Source organism: Cyphellophora attinorum (genome assembly GCF_001299255.1).
Source record: "Cyphellophora attinorum strain CBS 131958 chromosome Unknown Contig21, whole genome shotgun sequence".
Lineage (NCBI taxonomy): Eukaryota > Fungi > Ascomycota > Eurotiomycetes > Chaetothyriales > Cyphellophoraceae > Cyphellophora > Cyphellophora attinorum.
Genome location: NW_017253249.1, coordinates 39,555 through 56,632, shown reverse-complemented (window position 1 = coordinate 56,632; position 17,078 = coordinate 39,555). Strand labels below are relative to the sequence as shown.

The 17,078-nt window shown below is 54.3% G+C and overlaps 10 protein-coding genes across 10 annotated transcripts; 5 read left to right on the top strand and 5 right to left on the bottom strand.

Moving 5' to 3' along the window:
• Positions 1-318: 318 nt before the first annotated feature.
• On the top strand, positions 319-1,713 carry AB675_3038 (Alcohol dehydrogenase 4; the record flags this gene model as incomplete). The annotated part of the gene is made up of 4 exons (XM_018143057.1): positions 319-390; positions 439-915; positions 962-1,094; positions 1,148-1,713. The coding sequence occupies 4 exons, from the start codon at positions 319-321 to the stop codon at positions 1,711-1,713; spliced, it is 1,248 nt and encodes a 415-aa protein (XP_017997830.1).
• A 263-nt stretch (positions 1,714-1,976) lies between these two features.
• AB675_3037 (AB hydrolase superfamily protein B1A11.02) lies at positions 1,977-3,132 on the top strand (the record flags this gene model as incomplete). Its single annotated transcript, XM_018143056.1, has 4 exons — positions 1,977-2,039; positions 2,091-2,483; positions 2,527-2,794; positions 2,843-3,132. 4 exons carry the CDS (start codon positions 1,977-1,979, stop codon positions 3,130-3,132), a joined length of 1,014 nt encoding a protein of 337 aa, XP_017997828.1.
• A 533-nt stretch (positions 3,133-3,665) lies between these two features.
• AB675_3036 (putative acyl-CoA synthetase YngI) lies at positions 3,666-5,680 on the top strand (the record flags this gene model as incomplete). Its single annotated transcript, XM_018143055.1, has 3 exons — positions 3,666-4,452; positions 4,526-4,650; positions 4,817-5,680. 3 exons carry the CDS (start codon positions 3,666-3,668, stop codon positions 5,678-5,680), a joined length of 1,776 nt encoding a protein of 591 aa, XP_017997957.1.
• Positions 5,681-6,072: 392 nt separating this feature from the next.
• On the top strand, positions 6,073-8,243 carry AB675_3035 (putative transcriptional regulatory protein; the record flags this gene model as incomplete). The annotated part of the gene is made up of 3 exons (XM_018143054.1): positions 6,073-7,517; positions 7,564-7,787; positions 7,834-8,243. 3 exons carry the CDS (start codon positions 6,073-6,075, stop codon positions 8,241-8,243), a joined length of 2,079 nt encoding a protein of 692 aa, XP_017997781.1.
• Positions 8,244-8,620: 377 nt separating this feature from the next.
• AB675_3034 (Cytochrome 27C1) lies at positions 8,621-10,464 on the top strand (the record flags this gene model as incomplete). The annotated part of the gene is made up of 2 exons (XM_018143053.1): positions 8,621-9,676; positions 9,739-10,464. 2 exons carry the CDS (start codon positions 8,621-8,623, stop codon positions 10,462-10,464), a joined length of 1,782 nt encoding a protein of 593 aa, XP_017997905.1.
• A 664-nt stretch (positions 10,465-11,128) lies between these two features.
• Positions 11,129-11,915, bottom strand: AB675_3033 (uncharacterized protein; the record flags this gene model as incomplete). The annotated part of the gene is made up of 2 exons (XM_018143052.1): positions 11,129-11,724; positions 11,783-11,915. 2 exons carry the CDS (start codon positions 11,913-11,915, stop codon positions 11,129-11,131), a joined length of 729 nt encoding a protein of 242 aa, XP_017997935.1.
• Positions 11,916-13,326: 1,411 nt separating this feature from the next.
• Positions 13,327-13,915, bottom strand: AB675_3032 (uncharacterized protein; the record flags this gene model as incomplete). The annotated part of the gene is made up of 2 exons (XM_018143051.1): positions 13,327-13,812; positions 13,886-13,915. 2 exons carry the CDS (start codon positions 13,913-13,915, stop codon positions 13,327-13,329), a joined length of 516 nt encoding a protein of 171 aa, XP_017997878.1.
• Positions 13,916-14,174: 259 nt separating this feature from the next.
• AB675_3031 (uncharacterized protein) lies at positions 14,175-14,666 on the bottom strand (the record flags this gene model as incomplete). The annotated part of the gene is made up of 1 exon (XM_018143050.1): positions 14,175-14,666. One exon carries the CDS (start codon positions 14,664-14,666, stop codon positions 14,175-14,177), a length of 492 nt encoding a protein of 163 aa, XP_017997804.1.
• Positions 14,667-14,939: 273 nt separating this feature from the next.
• Positions 14,940-15,302, bottom strand: AB675_3030 (uncharacterized protein; the record flags this gene model as incomplete). The annotated part of the gene is made up of 1 exon (XM_018143049.1): positions 14,940-15,302. The coding sequence occupies one exon, from the start codon at positions 15,300-15,302 to the stop codon at positions 14,940-14,942; it is 363 nt and encodes a 120-aa protein (XP_017997827.1).
• A 681-nt stretch (positions 15,303-15,983) lies between these two features.
• On the bottom strand, positions 15,984-16,868 carry AB675_3029 (Pre-mRNA-splicing factor cwf16; the record flags this gene model as incomplete). Its single annotated transcript, XM_018143047.1, has 1 exon — positions 15,984-16,868. The coding sequence occupies one exon, from the start codon at positions 16,866-16,868 to the stop codon at positions 15,984-15,986; it is 885 nt and encodes a 294-aa protein (XP_017997914.1).
• Positions 16,869-17,078: the final 210 nt, after the last annotated feature.

The following is a 17,078-nucleotide window of genomic DNA, read 5'->3' as shown; positions in this document are numbered from 1 at the left end:
GCGACAACGTAACGCGTCGGGCATGAGCCTCGGTATGGATTACTCCAAAGAGATTCCGGGTTTCGGAAGGGTCGACTCGACAAGGGTCTTCTCTCGGAGTCAGTGATCAGCTCCAGAAGCTCGAAGCGGTGGGCCCCGCATCAGCACATCCTCCTGAGCGGAGGTGTACGCATTTCACCGTGACTCGCAGAGCGAAAGCGCGAGTGTGAAGATGGAGCTTGGCACCACGTTCAACCACCTTCTTCTGGTCCTTCCATCAAGGCGTCAAGAATCTCACGGTCACTCAGATTAGACCAGAATTGCCTCTCAGAGAGGATCATGATCTCGAAGCCGACCAACGAGATGAGCGGTGAAACGTACAAGCCAGCGTTCACAGAGCCGCCTGGCACGGTCCGTGATGTATAACCGTCATGTGATCAAGAAGCTGACTCTTTGTAGGTTTTGGCTGGCATACCTGTGAAGGACCTGAAGTTGACGACGCCATGGATGTCGTATGGCTTACCATATGATCTTGCTGCTGCCAAGCACGTCTCTGAGACGTATAACGCCTCCAGAGTATATATCATCGCTTCTGGCACACTTGCACGCAAGACCGACAAGGTCGATCGACTCATTAGTGCCATCGGCAAGGAGAATGTCGTAGGTCTGCGGAAGGGAATTACGCCTCACACTCCATGGACTGAGATTCTGTCGATCGCGAAGGAATGCCGGGAGGCACAAGCAGATTGTGTGGTCACCTTAGGTGCAGGCAGCACCACGGATGGCGCAAAAATCGTTGTCTTATGCCTGGCGAACGACATTGAAACTCCTGAGCAGCTTGCAAGGTATTCCATCGAGAGCACGAACATCCCTCAGAATGTTGCGCAACCTACAGTACCTCTCATAACGATTCCGACAAGTCTCTCAGGCGGGGAGGTGAGTTTGCTTTCTTGTCTGGCTGTTCTTTTCTCACCCAGAGCAGTATTACAGTCTCGCTGGCGGCACTGATACCACAACAAACCACAAGCATGGCTTCCTGCATAGTGGGATGGGAACTAAGCTTATCATTCTCGATCCTGATCTGTGCAAGACAACTCCTGAATACCATTGGCTCAGTAGTGGGATTCGAAGCATGGACACTGCGTGGAAGCGTTGTGCTCACTGGAAGCCACGTCGAAGTCAGATGCCAAGGCCGAGAAGGGACTTCGTCTGATCGTGCCGGGCTTGTTGAAGTGCAAAGCATCGTCAGACGATGTTGCAGCGCGACATCAATGTCAGATGGCCGTAAACCTCGCAATGGATGGCGTTCGTGCCGGCATACCCATGGGAGGTAGCCACGCTATCGGTCACCAGCTAGGACCACTTGGTGTGGCACACGGCATTACGAGCTGTATCATGAATCCAGCAGTGATGAAGTATAACGTCAAGCATGGGCAGGATCCAGAGATCCCGCGAAGGCAGCAAATGGTTCGCGATATCCTTTGGTCAGAGCCTGAGATTGAGCAGACCTTCAGAGCAGCCGGGCTAAAGCGCGACACCGCAGATCTCGGTGACTTGATGGATTGCATCATCCGCGCAGTCGGACTGCCCAGATCTCTGAGCGAGCTCAACATTGGAGAAGAGCAGATCTCAAAGCTGGCTGAAAGGGCGCTTCATGACCAGTGGAGTCCGACCAATCCAGTGCCATTGTTAAAAGCTGAACAGGTGGCGGAGATACTGCAAGCAGTCTTGTAGCTCTTCTTCTTGATGTAGATATGCAGCGATTTGTTCTAGTTAGATTCAGCGTACATGGTTCGTGCCTGCCTACCTAGGTACTAAGTAGGTACAAGAATGCAAAGTGCAAATAGTCTCCACATATTGGAGCGTGCCTTCTCTGCGGGACAGTGTCCTCCCTTACTGCTTCCTCTACACCACTGTCATATCTCCATCTAACATATTAGCAATCACCACTCATCAGGTACTGTTCCGAAGCAAGTCTTCTGTTGCGTCAGAGCAGCATGGACGCTGAAAAGTTGAAGCTCATGCTTCAACCCGACTACGTCCATCCTGAATTAGCCGAGGTTCGTCATTGTCATTGAGATCAAGCACACAATCACTTACCACGAAGGCAGATCCTACGTACCGGCGCGCCTGTCGGCAGCCTGGACGAGTCTACTGATATCCACGAGCTCAGGAAACTGCTGTTGCAACGAAAACTTGAGGCAGCCAAGAACGCGGACCAAAATCTGAGCTCGAAGGAAACTGATGTACAGATCCCCACCAGAGATGGCAGCCAGATCACCCTTCGGATTTACCAACCTCTGGAGAAGACTAATGCCAGAGCGCCCGTGCTCGTCATGCTCCATGGCGGCGGTTGGGTTCTAGGAGGACTGGAGAACGAGCAGCCTCTTTGCCAGAAATGGGTGGACGAGTTCAAGGGCGTTGCAATCAACGTCGAGTACCGACTGGCACCGGAGTCCAAATTTCCCGTACCGATATACGACTGTCATGATGCAGTTATATGGGTATGTACGAAGGCACTGCACAGAATCGCGCTGACGATGGCAGGCGAGGTCACACGCATCAGACTACGGTGGCGACCTCACGGCTGGCTTCATCGTAGCAGGCATATCGGCTGGCGCCAGCATGGCCGCCACTGTCTCGCACTTGGACCGTGACGACAAGAACAGTCCTCCGCTGACTGGCGTGTATCTGTCCATCCCATCATTGATGGCACCAGAGGCGGTCCCAGAGAAATACAAGTCCAAGTACCTGAGCCGAGAGCAACACAAGGATGGTCTCATCATCAATCAGAAGGCAATGAAGCTGTTCCGCGGTGAGTTCTGACCCTCTTTCCTATTAGAAATGACTGACATGTGGCCAGACAACTATCAAGATGACCCAAGGTCCCCTTTGATGTCGCCCATCATCTGGCCTTCCGGGCACAATAATCTGCCACGCACGTATTTCCAAATTGCAGGATCAGATCCCCTTAGGGACGAGGGCTTGATCTATGAGCAGATCCTCAGAGAAGACTGCGGCATCGATACAAAGGTGGACTTGTATCCGGGGCTGCCGCATGGCTTTTGGAGTTGGTTCACATCGGCTCAATTTAGTCGGGAGCACTTCAAGAATGCTGTTGAGGGCTTGAGGTGGCTGCTGGGCAAGTCATGATGAGTTTGTAAATGCTCGAAACAAGCTAGGCTGCAAGACTCCAGCCTAGCTCAAAGTCTGTTGACTGGCACATCTGACCACAAGGTGTCAAGGGTGTGCGATTCCACAGCACAAACTTGTCGCAACCACTGCTCGGAGCTTCCCCAAAACTTGGAGGCCCACGTGGTCAGAGCACTCCGAGGTGAGGGGAAGCTCTGGGGACAGCTAGTCCCGGTGCGTCGTAGAGCAGAACCTTAGACAAACCCTTGCAACATCTGATCCCGAAGCTCCATTTCCTACTCCGAGGTGAGCTCTGCCCTTCCGAGCTGGACCGCTTTGCTGAGCCAGCGGGCGAGTTCGGTCCCGGCTTGGTCGATTCGTCTACAATGCCGTCGAGCGATGTGATCCACTTGATCAAGCCAAGAGATCGGGCTCGACGACATGAGCCGTCCTTGTGAGAGACATCCCGTCGACGGCGAGGTTCTGAGAAGGCGTAGGGGTGTTTTGCTCAAATAGGCCCAACGCACGATAGAGCGAAGAACCTGCGGGCAAAGATGCCACCGTCAACGACGCGGCTCTCAATAATCCAAGGCCCAACATCGCCACCATTACTCGAATGGACCTTCAACGATCTCCTGGATGAGCGATGCCGACGACAGCCAAACCACACGGCTTTGATATGTCCTCAGCAATCCACTCAACTCACATACTCAGAGTTGCAAACACGTTCGAGACGTTTGGCCGCATGCCTGCACGGGGCGGGTGTTGGTCGCGGTGACCGTGTGGGTATACTGCTGGGCAATCGAGCAGAGTATGTTGAGATCTTTCTGGCGTGTGCCAAGTTAGGCGCATATGCGACGCTCTTCAACTATGCATACACCCAGTCCGAGTTAGAGAATGCTCTCGAGTCAACAGACCCCAAGGTGCTCTTCACAACATTGCGGACATCGAGGTATGAGTACCAAACGATCTTGGATACTGTCCGGCGAAAACGACCGTCTCTGCAGCGCATCGTCTTGTTGAATGACGTGTCATCGACGGCCGCCGCTCCATCAGACATTAATGGAAGCTACTATGTCGGGTACGAGGAGTTTCTCTCATCATCGATGTCGTCTCCGACATCACTTGCTGAGGTCGAGGCACTGGAGAAGACCGTGAAGCCTCACGACATCCTGAATCTTCAGTTCACATCGGGCAGCACGGGCCTACCCAAGGCTGCCGCCCTGACCCATCGAGGGATGCTCAACTCGGCCAGATTTATCGGCAAGCAGATGGGTGTAAGCGAGATTGACAGGATTCTGGTCCCTGTACCCTTGTTCCATGCCTTTGGTTTGATCATGGGTAAGTCAAGCACGCCGTACCCCTACTTCGTGATAAACAAGTATAGCATGTATACTGATAACGAGCTGCGAAGGATTATGCAACGCCTGTGTCTACGGCGCCTCCGTCGTCCTCCCAAGCGAGTATTGGTCAGTGCCCGCCACCCTCTCTGCCATTGAGCAATACCAATGCACGGGCTTATACGGCGTGACAACCATGGTAAGTCTAGTCTCCCACAGCCAAACCTGTGTCCATAGATGAGCTTTACTCTCAAGGCCGCCCGAATGTATGGTTCGGGCTGGCGAAGGAGTGGCTCTCGTGAACCTTGCAAATTTGGCCTCGAGCACACGGCCTCACCCCGAGACAAGGCTGATCAGATCCACAGTTCGTAGACCAGCTCTCCCACCCCAGCTTCGCGACCACAAAGCGTTCTTCTCTACGTTTCGGCATGATGGCCGGCTCCGCAATGCCAGAAGAACTCCTGAATCGCGTTATGACCTCCTTCCCTATACCAGCACTGTACACGAACTGGGGCATGACAGAGCTCTCGTCGGTCGCGACCATGACTACTGCTGCCGATCCAGTGGTCAAGAAAATGGCCACGGCAGGCCGACTCCTGCCGCACTTTTCCGCCAAGATCGTCGAGCCAAACACGGACCGAGTGCTGCCCTGGGGCGCGAGAGGAGAGATCGTCATCTCTGGTTTCGGGGTCATGGATGGGTATTTTAGAAATACGGAGAAAACTGCTGAGGCAATCAAAGTGCATCACGGTGATGATGGGGTGAAGTGGATGCATACCGGCGACGAAGGCTACCTCGACTCCGACGGCTACTTCGTCATCACTGGTCGAATCAAAGACTTGATCATACGCGGCGGCGAGAATATCTCCCCACTAGAGATCGAAGCACGTCTGTATCAGCACCCTGCTGTTGCACAGGCCGTCGTGTTTGGGTTCCCGAGCTCGCGGTATGGAGAGGAGGTCGCGGCGATGCTAGAGGAGGCGCCGAGCAAGGTTAAAACGAGACCAACTGATAAGCAGGTCAAAGACTGGGTCGGTCAAGCGCTAGCCCGGTTCAAGGTCCCTGTGCATGTCTTCTGGTTGGGTGACGAGGGTACGCCGACGGAGTGGCCTAAGACCAGCAATGGTAAACTGAGGAAGATGAATGTGAAAGCTATCGGGGAGCAGCTGATCCAAAAGAAGGAGAAGAAGAGGAGGCGACCGCCCGTTGGGCTGCGGGCTTCTCTATAGCAAATCGAACTCCCTAGCCCGTACCTCCAATGCATTCACGAACAAACGCTGGTGGACTTAAATTCATTGACATGTATGATGACGCTGGCAGACATCAGAAGATGCCTCCCAACAGCATCTTGCCATCTTACGTAGGCGCGCAATGCACATCGGTCGTCGATCAAGAAAGGCACATCAATGCCTCATTGAACATAGAAATTGCCCACCTGCAGGTGGGGAAGGAACCGCCAAGGAACTGGACCCAGGAGCTTGCCACCCTCGTGCCTTCCATCAACAAGTACCATGTGCACATGCAGTAGAATCGTCGGTGGCACCTGCCAGATCTTCTATAGAACGCTCGTCGACTATGTGCTCGACTGAAAGTGCTCGTCCATCTTCCTACAGTCCTAAGCATGACGGATGAAGTCGAGCACGCACAGGCACTCAATGTGGACGCCGAGCGGCCCAAGAAGCGCCAGAAGATCGCACTAGCTTGCAACCTTTGTCGCGCACGCAAGGTCCGATGCAATGGCGAGCGACCTCACTGCGCAACATGTGTGGCCCGGAAAGAGGCATGTTCCTACGATCCGGCACCAGAGAGACTTCCACAGAAAAGACAGAGCCTCGAAAACAACCCAGTACGGCCAATGGTGTATCCTGGTGTCCTGGACGAAACATCACCGCCGCACGCTGTGGACTGGAACGGAAACGTGATAACTCGACCCGCATCACAAACATCACCACATGCTTCGTACCACGGTCCCAGTCCCGCTCAGGCAAGCACGGGTGGCACTTTGACACGCCTGGAGGCAGGATCGTCGAGTACAGGAGGCTTTCTTCGAACCTTGCTCGGTCCTGAGGTTCAGAATGGCGTTGACAGTGATCCTACCAAGCGACAAACAATCGCAAGGTCGCTGGCAGATCTGGGCAGCATCGATGTTGCTAGTTATACCAAAATACGGAACGAGAACTTGCTTCTTCCGCCGCGACGAGAGATCAATCGATTGCTACAGATATATTGCACTACGCACTACCCGATCTTCCCTCTACTAGACCTGGAATCCTTCAACAAAGATGTTGATGCGGTCTGTCAGGGCACTGCGTTTCATGCCATGGACGAGCGCACAACGCTCTGCATCCTGAACTTCATTCTGGCGCTTTCGACTCAAAGCGATCAGACTATTGGTACAGCAGTCGAAGATAACTCTGCTGATGCTTACTTTGTGAGAGGACGGGAGTTACTTAACACCGATATGCTAGGAGGCTATTCATTTGCTCAGTTACAATCTATTCTGATCTGCTCACAGTTTCTGCTGAGCACGGACAAGCCTCAACAATGCTGGATACTTGTTGGACTAGCTATTCGTGTCGCTGAAAGCTTGGGCCTAGATCGTCCGATTACAGTTCAAGGACTGAAGGCCCCCCCAGAGCAGGCGCTGGCTCGTCGAGTATGGCATGCCTGCGTTGCTATGGACAGGCTGGTGGCCATGTGTCTCGGCCAAAGGCCAAGCCTGCACGATCACGCGACATCGTTTGTCTCACTAGAACCTCAAGAGAATATCGAAACCCAACCAAATAGCGGCAGTAACAACATCGCCGTAAGCCACTCGTTCTTCGCCGCATCCAGCCGCCTTTTCGATACTCTCTTCGAGATACTCGTCCGAATCTATGTGCCTGAGGACCGAAATCCCTCCGAGAAGCTAATTATCTCATCTTCTTTCGCGGCGACTGTGGTTGACATCGAGGAGAAGCTGGATCTGTGGATCAGGAGCCTTCCCATTTCGCTGAACATGCATTCGTATGACCATCACGAGGCTTCGACGGCAGGAAAACGGCTGTCGCAGTTCCTGAGGCAGAGGTTAGTAGCTCAGGAGTCGTGTCATTCGCTTGCTAACCCGTGGCAGATTCCTGCAGGTGCAGATGATGCTCTACCGTCCCGGGCTTGCAGCTTTGACCACTCAGGGAGGCACGGGCGTCACAAGGTCTCTACAAACTTCAGCTTTGCTCCATGCGGCTATAGCATGTGTTTCGTGCGGCCAAGAGATGATCGGTCTCTGCAGGCAGCAGGCTTACAACAAACCAGGAGAGGAGCATCTCCCACAGACACCGTGGTGGATGAATGTCCTCTGTAAGTGACCGATAACCTCCACAAAGCAAGAACTAAACCAATGCAGATGTCTACACGGCAGCGGTAGCGGTTGCTGCAGCTCTTCTCAAAAAGAGTCTAGAAGGACAATTCGACACCGCAAGTCTAATGCAAAGTATGCAGGAGGCTATAGATCTGCTCAGGAGTTATGCTCAGACACGACCTTCCGCGAAACGATGCTTGGCCACCTTGACCTCGATCCTGCAGCTTCGATCGGCAGGCGAGCCTGTGCCCGACGCGGTGCTGAATAATGACCAAACGCCTCAGCAGTACCTCAATGGGATGGATCTCAACACAGCTGACACTCGGAACGCTTATCTGGGCGCAGACATGAGCTGGACGCTCCCCGTGGACGCTGAGAATGCAGCATTCGAATTCTTCTCGGATCAATGGTTGCTCCAACCTCAATTAGATTCCTTCAACTACCTGGGGATCTAGAACTAGCACCCAGGATACCCGTCTCGAGTCTGACAGCCACGCTTGCTGGGTGGCTGCATCTATCGCCTAAGGAATGCCAGGCCCAGGATCTGTTCCGAACCGAAATGCCAAGACCATTCCGAGAGCAAACTGTCGGCTCGGCACAGGGCCAGGGAGGGCTTCGGTATGGGTCACACACCCCGCTTACGATGCTGCCCAGATACTTGCGCGCCCAATTATTGCTTGACGAAGCCAGTCTGGTGCCGGATTCCCCGTGGGGATTCCACCAAAGTACTGCCACCCATGTGTGCTTGCATTGACAATGCCAGAGAAGGGCTTTGAGATACACATGGGGCTTCCTGATGTCTTCATCACCAAGACCGAAGACCTCAGCAACAATGAGCAATAGCAGTGCCATTCTTACAGGCCTTTGGCCGCCAGCGTATCTTGCTGTACCGGTCGCGGTGCTAGTGGTCGTCGGTTATGTCATCTGGCTCAGATTACTGCCGAAACCATTGCCTGGCATCCCATACAACCCAGAAGCACTCAAATCAGTCTTCGGCGATGTGCCGTCAATGTTACGATGGCGGCAGGAGCACGGCGAGCAGCGCAAATGGTACCAAGCACAAGCCGTCAAGATGAACACTCCGATCTGCCAAGTCTTCACCAAACCATTCTTCTACGGACCCCAAGTCATTCTGACCGATCACCGCGAAATCCACGACATCTTCCACAAACGCTTCAAGGAGTTCGACAAAGGCTATAAGGAATCCGAGGCATTCGGAGGAATTATTCCCGATGAATTGCTGTCCTTGAAGCTCGCCTCGCCTGAATACAAGTTCCACAAAGACTTGATGCGGGACCTTATGCTGCCGCAGTTTCTTAACAATGTCAACGCTCCTGAGATCTACGACAAAGCGATGCTCCTGGTGGATTTGTGGAAGACGAAAGCGAGTATCACCTCTGGTCGGCCCTTTGACTTCAAGGATGACATCCACAAAGCAGCACTCGATATCATTATGGCCGTATCTTTCGGGCTGGAGCAAGAGGAGTCTTGCACGCAGAAACAACTCTCCGACACAGTCAACAGCCACGTCGAGGATAGACTTTCTGCACCCACTGATCCCTATTCGTTCAATGAAGTGCCAATGGCAAAAGAACCCGAAGCAATCACGACCCTTGCTGCAAGTGTCAAGATCGGCTTCAATTCTCCCTTACCGGTACAGCATCACTGGTTTCTGCGACAGCTGCCGCATTTAGGAGGCGCGGTCAGGACCAAGAACGCAATGATGCGTCGCAAGATCAACGAGTCGTTGGCGCGAATGCCACCAACCGACGAAGAAGCGCTCAAATCTGCTCGCACTGCTTTGGACAACATGCTGTATCGTGAGCGACTCCTTGCAAACAAGGCAGGGCGGCGGCCGAACTTCCATGCTTCCTATATATACGATGAAGTGAGTTCCCCCAAAAAGCTGTGCCGTGTGTGTGAGGGCGGGCTGACCAACACAAAATCCAGATGCTAGCATACGTAATCGCCGGCCACGACACAACAGCCAACACCTTCTCCTGGGGCCTGATCTACCTCGCCGATCACCAGCAACCTCAGCACGATCTCCGCGTGCACCTCTACTCGCTCTTCCCTCATGCCGTGGCCGAACAGCGCCAGCCAACAGTCACCGAGATCATCAAAGCAGCTGACGCCCCCTATCTCGACGCCGTGATCGAGGAAATCCTGCGCTGCAGCGTCGTCCTGCCCATGATCTCGCGTGAAGCGCTGGTAGACACGACTATTCTGGGGAAGCCGATTCCGAAGGGGACGCTGATCATGTGCATGTCCAACGGGCCTGGGTTCTTTCGTCCCGGCTTCCAAGTTGATGACAGCCTGCGCAGTAAGTCATCACTTGCCACCACTGGATCAGGTGCTGTGGGCACGTGGGATAGTGCGGATATGCACCTGTTCAAGCCCGGACGGTGGCTCGATCAGGACGCTACAACGGGAAGGCAGACGTTTAATTCCAGAAAGGGACCCATGAATTCCTTCGGCGGCGGACCAAGAGGATGTTTCGGCCGAAGGCTAGCGTATATGGAGTTGAGGATCTTGGTGGTGTTGGTGTTCTGGAATTTCAGATTGGGGAGTATTCCGCCTGATATGAGGAGCTATCGGAGGAGGGAGCAGATCACGATTGAGCCGGCGGACTGTCATATCCGTTTAGAAGTTGCGCCTCTGTGGCACGGGGTTTGAGGAGGTGGTTTGAGGTCCTCGGGACGGCTGGGGCAAGCGGGAGGCGCGAAGCACGGCATGCTGTGCTTCTGCTGGCCTCGTGCTGCAGCGCGATATTGAGGTTGGCAGTCTTGCTAGGCTGGCTAAGCCGGCGGTTTAAGGCATTCCAAATGTACACACATATGTTTACTGCGAACCCATTGCTGACTCATTAATCGGAGTGATGTCAGTGTTACATCTATTGACCATACAAGCTTCGCCTAGATCACCACCCGTGTGCAAAGGCGAAGCCTCGATGCAGCCCAAGTCCCTGGATCAACTTGCCCGAGGCTACAGGACCTCATCTCATCTACTCACCTGCGGCGCTTCTTCCTGCCTTGCGGCCTCAGCCTAATTGCCGCTGCACTCGCGGGGCCCACCGGGCAGCCCACCACCGCCACCTCCCCCACACCCACCCACGCCTTACCCCTCTCGCCCTGTCCGTCCACCGCCGCTCATCAAGCAACCGTCAACCTCGTTCCCGATTCTGCCGCCTTCCCTTACTCGTGCGGCGTGGCTCAGCGCGGCGCTGCTTCCGGCCTCACGGCCTCCAGCCTAATGCTCGCTGCGCTCGCCTATGGCGGCGAGCGAAAGGCCCGCCCGCCTCCCCACCACCTCCCCCACCCACCGTCCCCAGTGTGACGTCTCAACGTGAATTCCACATTCCCTGATGCCCTGGTGGTGGAGGTGGCGGCGGCAACGGGGGTGGCCAGGGCCCGTTCCAATTCGGTGGTCTCGGTGGCGGCATTGGCACTCCATTTGGCCCCAGGAGAAACGGCATTGGCGGCACAGTTGGTAAGCCGGAGGGAGGGAAGTTCGGTGGTGGGGGAACATTTGTCGTGTTCTGACTACCCAGCGATGGTCCCATTGCTGGAGGCGGCGAGGTCGACCTGGAGCGCGGTGGAGGCCGGAATTTGTTTTTATGGTTGGAAGAAGCTCCCAGACCTGGCGCGGGACCTGGCGATGATGCCTCACTAGCACTGCTCAGCCGTCTCCTCTTATGCGGGCTTCTGCTTCGACTTCGACTGCTCCCGCTGCTGTAGCTGCGTGAACGTGTTCTCCGTGCGTTGTGCGTCGAACCTCTGCGACGCGCCTTCATGTTCTCGCAGAATGCACGCGACCAGCCGTAGTATGTGTCCTCGACCTGCTCCCCCTCCGGATCCATATAGCTGATCTGCCCGAGATCATCGATATCGGGCACGATGCTTTTCGTCGTCGAGATATTCATAGGTATTGTCCATTCTTTCAACTTCCTTCAGAAATCTCTTGACAACGCTGGCTAAGTTTCCGTCGGCCGGACCGGGCTTGAATTGAAGTGGTCTGATGTCCTCGGCGCGCATGGCTATAGACTTGCTGGGGATTATGTGGGGCATGAAGTTTGCGGCGGGGAGTTCGTGGTAGGGGAGGGAGGGGTCGCCATGGGTTGCTGGCATGATGTATGGTGGTTCTTTGGTGTGTGGGAGTGCGTCTTTTGGTGTGTCTTCGTTTGTCTTCGCGGTGGATGAGGTGGGGTCCTGAAGGACAGCCCTGGCTTGTGTGATGTTGGGAGTGGTGATCGTCTGGTCTGCTTCCCAGATAGCCAGCAGAGAGCGCAGTCTCGCGCAGACTCTGGCTTCTGGCCTTTTGCGGCAAGCCGACAGAGCTCTACAATGGCGCCCTCTACCGCTTCAGCGAAAGTCGTCGCTGGCTGCAGACCGGTGGCATGATGCTTCGCGTGGTGAAGTACATCGTGTAGAAGATAGATCACATGTAAAGCATGTCTGCTCGGGGACAGCTTCCGTGCCCCATCCTCGGTAGATGGATTGCTACCAGCCCAAGCAATGGCGTATTTCATGAACGCCGGAGTTCTGTGTGGTGAAGGCACAATGTGTTCTAGAAGCCATAGCTTACACGACTGGACGTTCTCAGTAAGTTCATATGCATTTCACATGATCAGGAAAGTCTGGCAAACCTGTACTGCTTCTACTTTGCCAGTCCGAACGACTCGCTCGAGTGATGTGTGGAATTGAGCTACCTCGTCGCGAGCAATGCGCGTCACGTCAGGACGCAGCAGGGACGCTCCAAATGTCGCCTTCGCACCGTGACTTGGTGCGCGGCCATTATGTGGGTGCTCGCGCCATACAGTTGAGGCGTCGGTAGGTTGCAGGAGGATTCCCCGTCTGCAGAGAACAAAGTCAAGTTCGAATCGCGCTCCAGTTTGATGGCAGTGATCAGATGAGGTGCAAGTGCAGCCCTAACCCTGGGCATTTTCGAAGCCGGATGACAAACCTCTGCGGTCGAGTATCTGACCCTTCCCGATACTTGGTAATTCTTGAGCAAACACAGTACAGTCATTGCGCCATGTATCGTTGATAGCCTCGAGTCTCGCACTGCTGAAGACACACTGATGGTGGCAGCCAAAGATGTGGAAGCGAGTCCTGACCAGACACAAACTGACCAATGAGAACTTGAATATAATCGCTCTGCAAACACCTCGACAAGTACGCCTGAATATTCAAGGCTGACCACGTATATTTCGCAGGGAGGGTGATCAACAGTAGGTACTGTGGGCATGCACAGGACTCGAGGAGGTGGCAGGGGAGGTGCAGTCCCCTGCCATCGGGCGAGTAGAAGAGGAAGGAGCGATTCTTGAAATGGTGCCATTCTCTGACTGATCTACCTACACAGCACTGCCTCTCATGGAGCATAGCACTGTGTCATTGAGGCGTCTGGTGCTTCGTGCTTGATGTCTGGTGTTTGGTGCTCGGCGCTCGCATTGCCTAGTACCTCGTTCTCGCACTGTGGCCCTCTGTCGTGGCAGTGTCGTGGACGTGCTGTCTACGTCTGGTGAAGGAAACGCGCCGACTACTCCGAGTCTTCTGAATCACATCGACGCTTGGTCCCAAAGTATGTTCCATCCTGAATCAGTTCTCTCAGCACAACAGCCATAGAACGATACTCGGCCCACTTAGGGATGGCCTTGTTCACGACAACGCCCAACGAACCCTGTCTCTCTTGCAAAGGCAACTCCTCTTGAGCCTTCAGCCACTCAAGCATCTCCAGTCGAATACGTTTGTCAGCGTACAAAGCCATGGTCTTGCGCACGTCTGGATCTCCCATCGTGAAGTGGAATCCACAATGCTCAACCATAGCGATCTCGACGACCTTGCGGACACGTCGTGAAACGAGTCGGACCTCAGGAACCCACTCAGGCGACCAGGAGACAGAGGTCATCTTGCGGTTCTCGCGGCGGGGATCGCTGTGGAACATGTTACTGACGTTGATATCGAAGTTGCTGGGGATAGTGAAATCGACCATCTTTCTGAGAATCTCTGTTGGCATAGTCTCGAGCTTGGGTTCGGGTTTATCGTGGGGGGCATGTCAGCGAAATTTCACGATAGCCTGGTCGAACGAGCTGACGGACCCATATTGGCGCAGAAAGTGCCTTAGACATCTTGGCCAGACTCGGTTGTGGTAGAGGCGGACGATGATACCTGTGACGAACGACGTCGATTCGGGCAACAATCAGTCGTGGTGTCAGAATGCAAGGCTTTTGTGAGGTCGGAAGATCTTGTCAAACTTTGGTGATGCTTCAAACAAACAAGGCTTGGTCAAGTGAAGTTGAAAATGCCAAGGCCAACTCTTGCTGTTGAAGAAGAAACTACCCGTGGGTCTACATAGCGTTCATTACGGTCATCCTTCAGGTCCGCCTCTCACATCTCTACCCGACTCCATTTCGGCATACTGCTCCCCACGACAGTCTTGAACAACGCAGCTCCAGGCGATTTCCCTCTCCCTCCAGGGCCTGGACTGCCATCCCCATCTCCTAACCTGCCTATGCCCGGAACATCCATTGGGCCTTTGTTGCTCGCATCCTGCGTCAGCACGGTCTCTTTGAAGTTCACCCGAGCGTCCAGGATGTCGAGCAAGTCCGTAATCGCCCTCAATCGCACCTCTTCTGCCCAGGTGAAAATGTGCTGTACTCGGTGCAGCAAGCTGGACATGTCGGCTTCGGAGTCGAGATTGTATGTTGCTACGACGCCGACTGTCTCGGCGATGAAGCCATCCGAATAGTGGACTTGGAGACGAGCCGTCTTCTTGTAAATGGCCAGTGCGAAGGCGCCGATGCTGCGATTGACGCATTGTGTCAGTCGTGGATCGATGTTCGCAGACATGGGATCCAGCAGTGCCGATGCGAGTGTCATGAGAGCGTTATTGCATGTCGAGGTGGCTTCGACCGCAAGGTGCTTGCGGCGTGGAGAGAGATTTCACTGATCTCGATCACGAAGAATGGCCAGTACGTGTCTTTGCACACATGCGATAGCTTCCCAAGATCGCGAGGGGCGCCATCGATATCCGATATAATGCCGTACTGGAGTTCGCGCTGGTCGGTGGTGAAGACTTGTGACCGGTAGCCAACATTGATGGCTGGACGTGGTGGAAGGAGACCCATGCGGCGTGTAGCCGTCGAGTCGAGCCTAGCACGAAGCCAGGGATGCTTCGCGATTGAAGAGGTTGTCGATTGTGACTATCAGACCACGATGAGGTTGTGCAAGGCTGTCGACAGCAGCAGACATTACTTCGGCCATTTTCTTCGCTCGCTTGTCGACCTTCTTGCTGAACTTTCGTGCTGACTCGTTCGGCGGGCCATGATCTGACGGATTGATGCCCATAGAGAGAGCGGCGGCATTCCATTGTTGAGGATCCAGGGTTGGGCTTTTGGTCGAAGTTGAGTCCGCGAAATTTCCGGAACTCGTCCGTGAGTCGAGACTGGTATTATCATCACTACTCGATCGCGAAGGTTTGCTCAGCGATCGATGCGAGGCGGGCGCCTTCGACATGGCAGCAGCGGTGTCAGTACCATCCAGCAACAACTACCTCAGAGTCGACGGGTGAAGTCTGAAGATTACTGCTGACAGGAGTATATGAAGGGTACCTGGTGGGGAGAGCGCCCAGCATTCGCCTACGAACGCCTCGACCGAGCAGCCGATCTGATGCTGAAATCAGCAACACCAATGGGCGGTCGTGTCCGGGGTATGGCCACTCCACCTCAAACGCCCGCCTGAACGCTGGCGCTTGTGATTGGAGGGCGCTTACAGCCAATATGCACTGTATCTGGGAAAATATTTGTACTTTTTCCACTGCAACGCTCTGATAATGCGCCATTCCAGGTCTTTGTGCGGGAGTCGAGCATGCAAGCATATTTTAAGCTCGCCTTGACCCTACGCAAGCGCCTAGGCAGAAGATCAGTCGAAAATCAAGAGTGCCTCGCAGATATGGATTACCTCCATCGCGGGACCCAATACTCACTTGCAGCATGGGCAGGTGTGTAGATCCTGCGGACGGGAATGCCCTTGGGCGCCAAGGACGGTCCTTCAATGTTGCAGAAAGCGCCTGTGGTCGAGTGTATCGCAACAGGCGGATGGTGTATTGTCCACCATCGGCCTCGCTCGTTGCTCAATGATGTTGACGGGTTAGGGATCAACTCTTGTGGGTTCATTCGAGGTTGGTATCATGATTCCTCAGTCAGAATCAGAATCGTATCCGCCTAGTCCGAGTCCGACATTTTTGATGACTGGTGTTGGGGCTGCCACAACGGTCTCTTTCTTCAGCACACTTGTCAACAGGGTCTTCTTCTTCGGCTTCTTGACTTTCTCGAAGGAGGGAATCTCTTTGACTGCTTCGGTTGCCTCGGCAGGGTCCTCAGCGCCGTTGATCTCGATATCGGGAGCGCCGTCAGCCTTTGCATGCTCGAAAGCTCTCCGGGCAGCCTCTTCATCTTCTCGCTCCTGTGCTTTCCTGGCTTCTTCGGCTGCATATTTGGACTGCGCAAGTGCTTCATCCTCCTTTCCGCCCTTCTCACCTCGCTCAATGCGGGCATTTCTGGTGCGGATTTCGTCTAGGGCATCGGCGACTTGCATTTCGCGTTTGCTGTCTTCCATTTTCTGCTCTAGCTCTTCCATGGCGTTCCGCTCGGCATTCTCTGCCTCTTCAGCCTCCTCCCGCTCCAATCGATCGAGTCGCTCTTCGTCCGTTTCTTTCAATTCGGCAGCCTCGGGGTCTCTCCATGATTCAAAATTCCTTTTGGCGCCGCGCTCGGATGTGTAGTCCATGTTCTTGGGGTCAGTCTTGAAGGTGATCTCAGAACTACACCTCGTACATCGGATGTAGAATCGATATATGGCGATGTTCAAGTACTTCTCATCAGTAGTCTCTTTCCGGGCATTGAACTTGCGACCCTTGTATATGTACTCGCCGCAGGAGGTGCACTTCATGCTGAATGGTGCCATCAGGCGTACGGGCATCAACTTGGGACCCGTCGGCCTCTCTGACTTGGGAGTCCTCTTGATCTTGGACGGATCAAAGTCCGGGGGATAGTATTTCGATAGCACTTTTCTTTCTGACATGGTGGCGGTTGAGAGACGATTACTGTGGGCGTTTCGAGATGAGCGCTCGCCTCTCCGGGATACGTAGAAGGAAGAGAAGTGGCGTTCCTTGGGCTGGAAATATATATACAAAGGAAAGAGGCACCAGCGAACAGATCGACTTCACTGCGTCACACCTGCCTGAGAAAAAGTTGGAGAAAGAAACGCGACTCCCCTTCAACACCCCTCCTC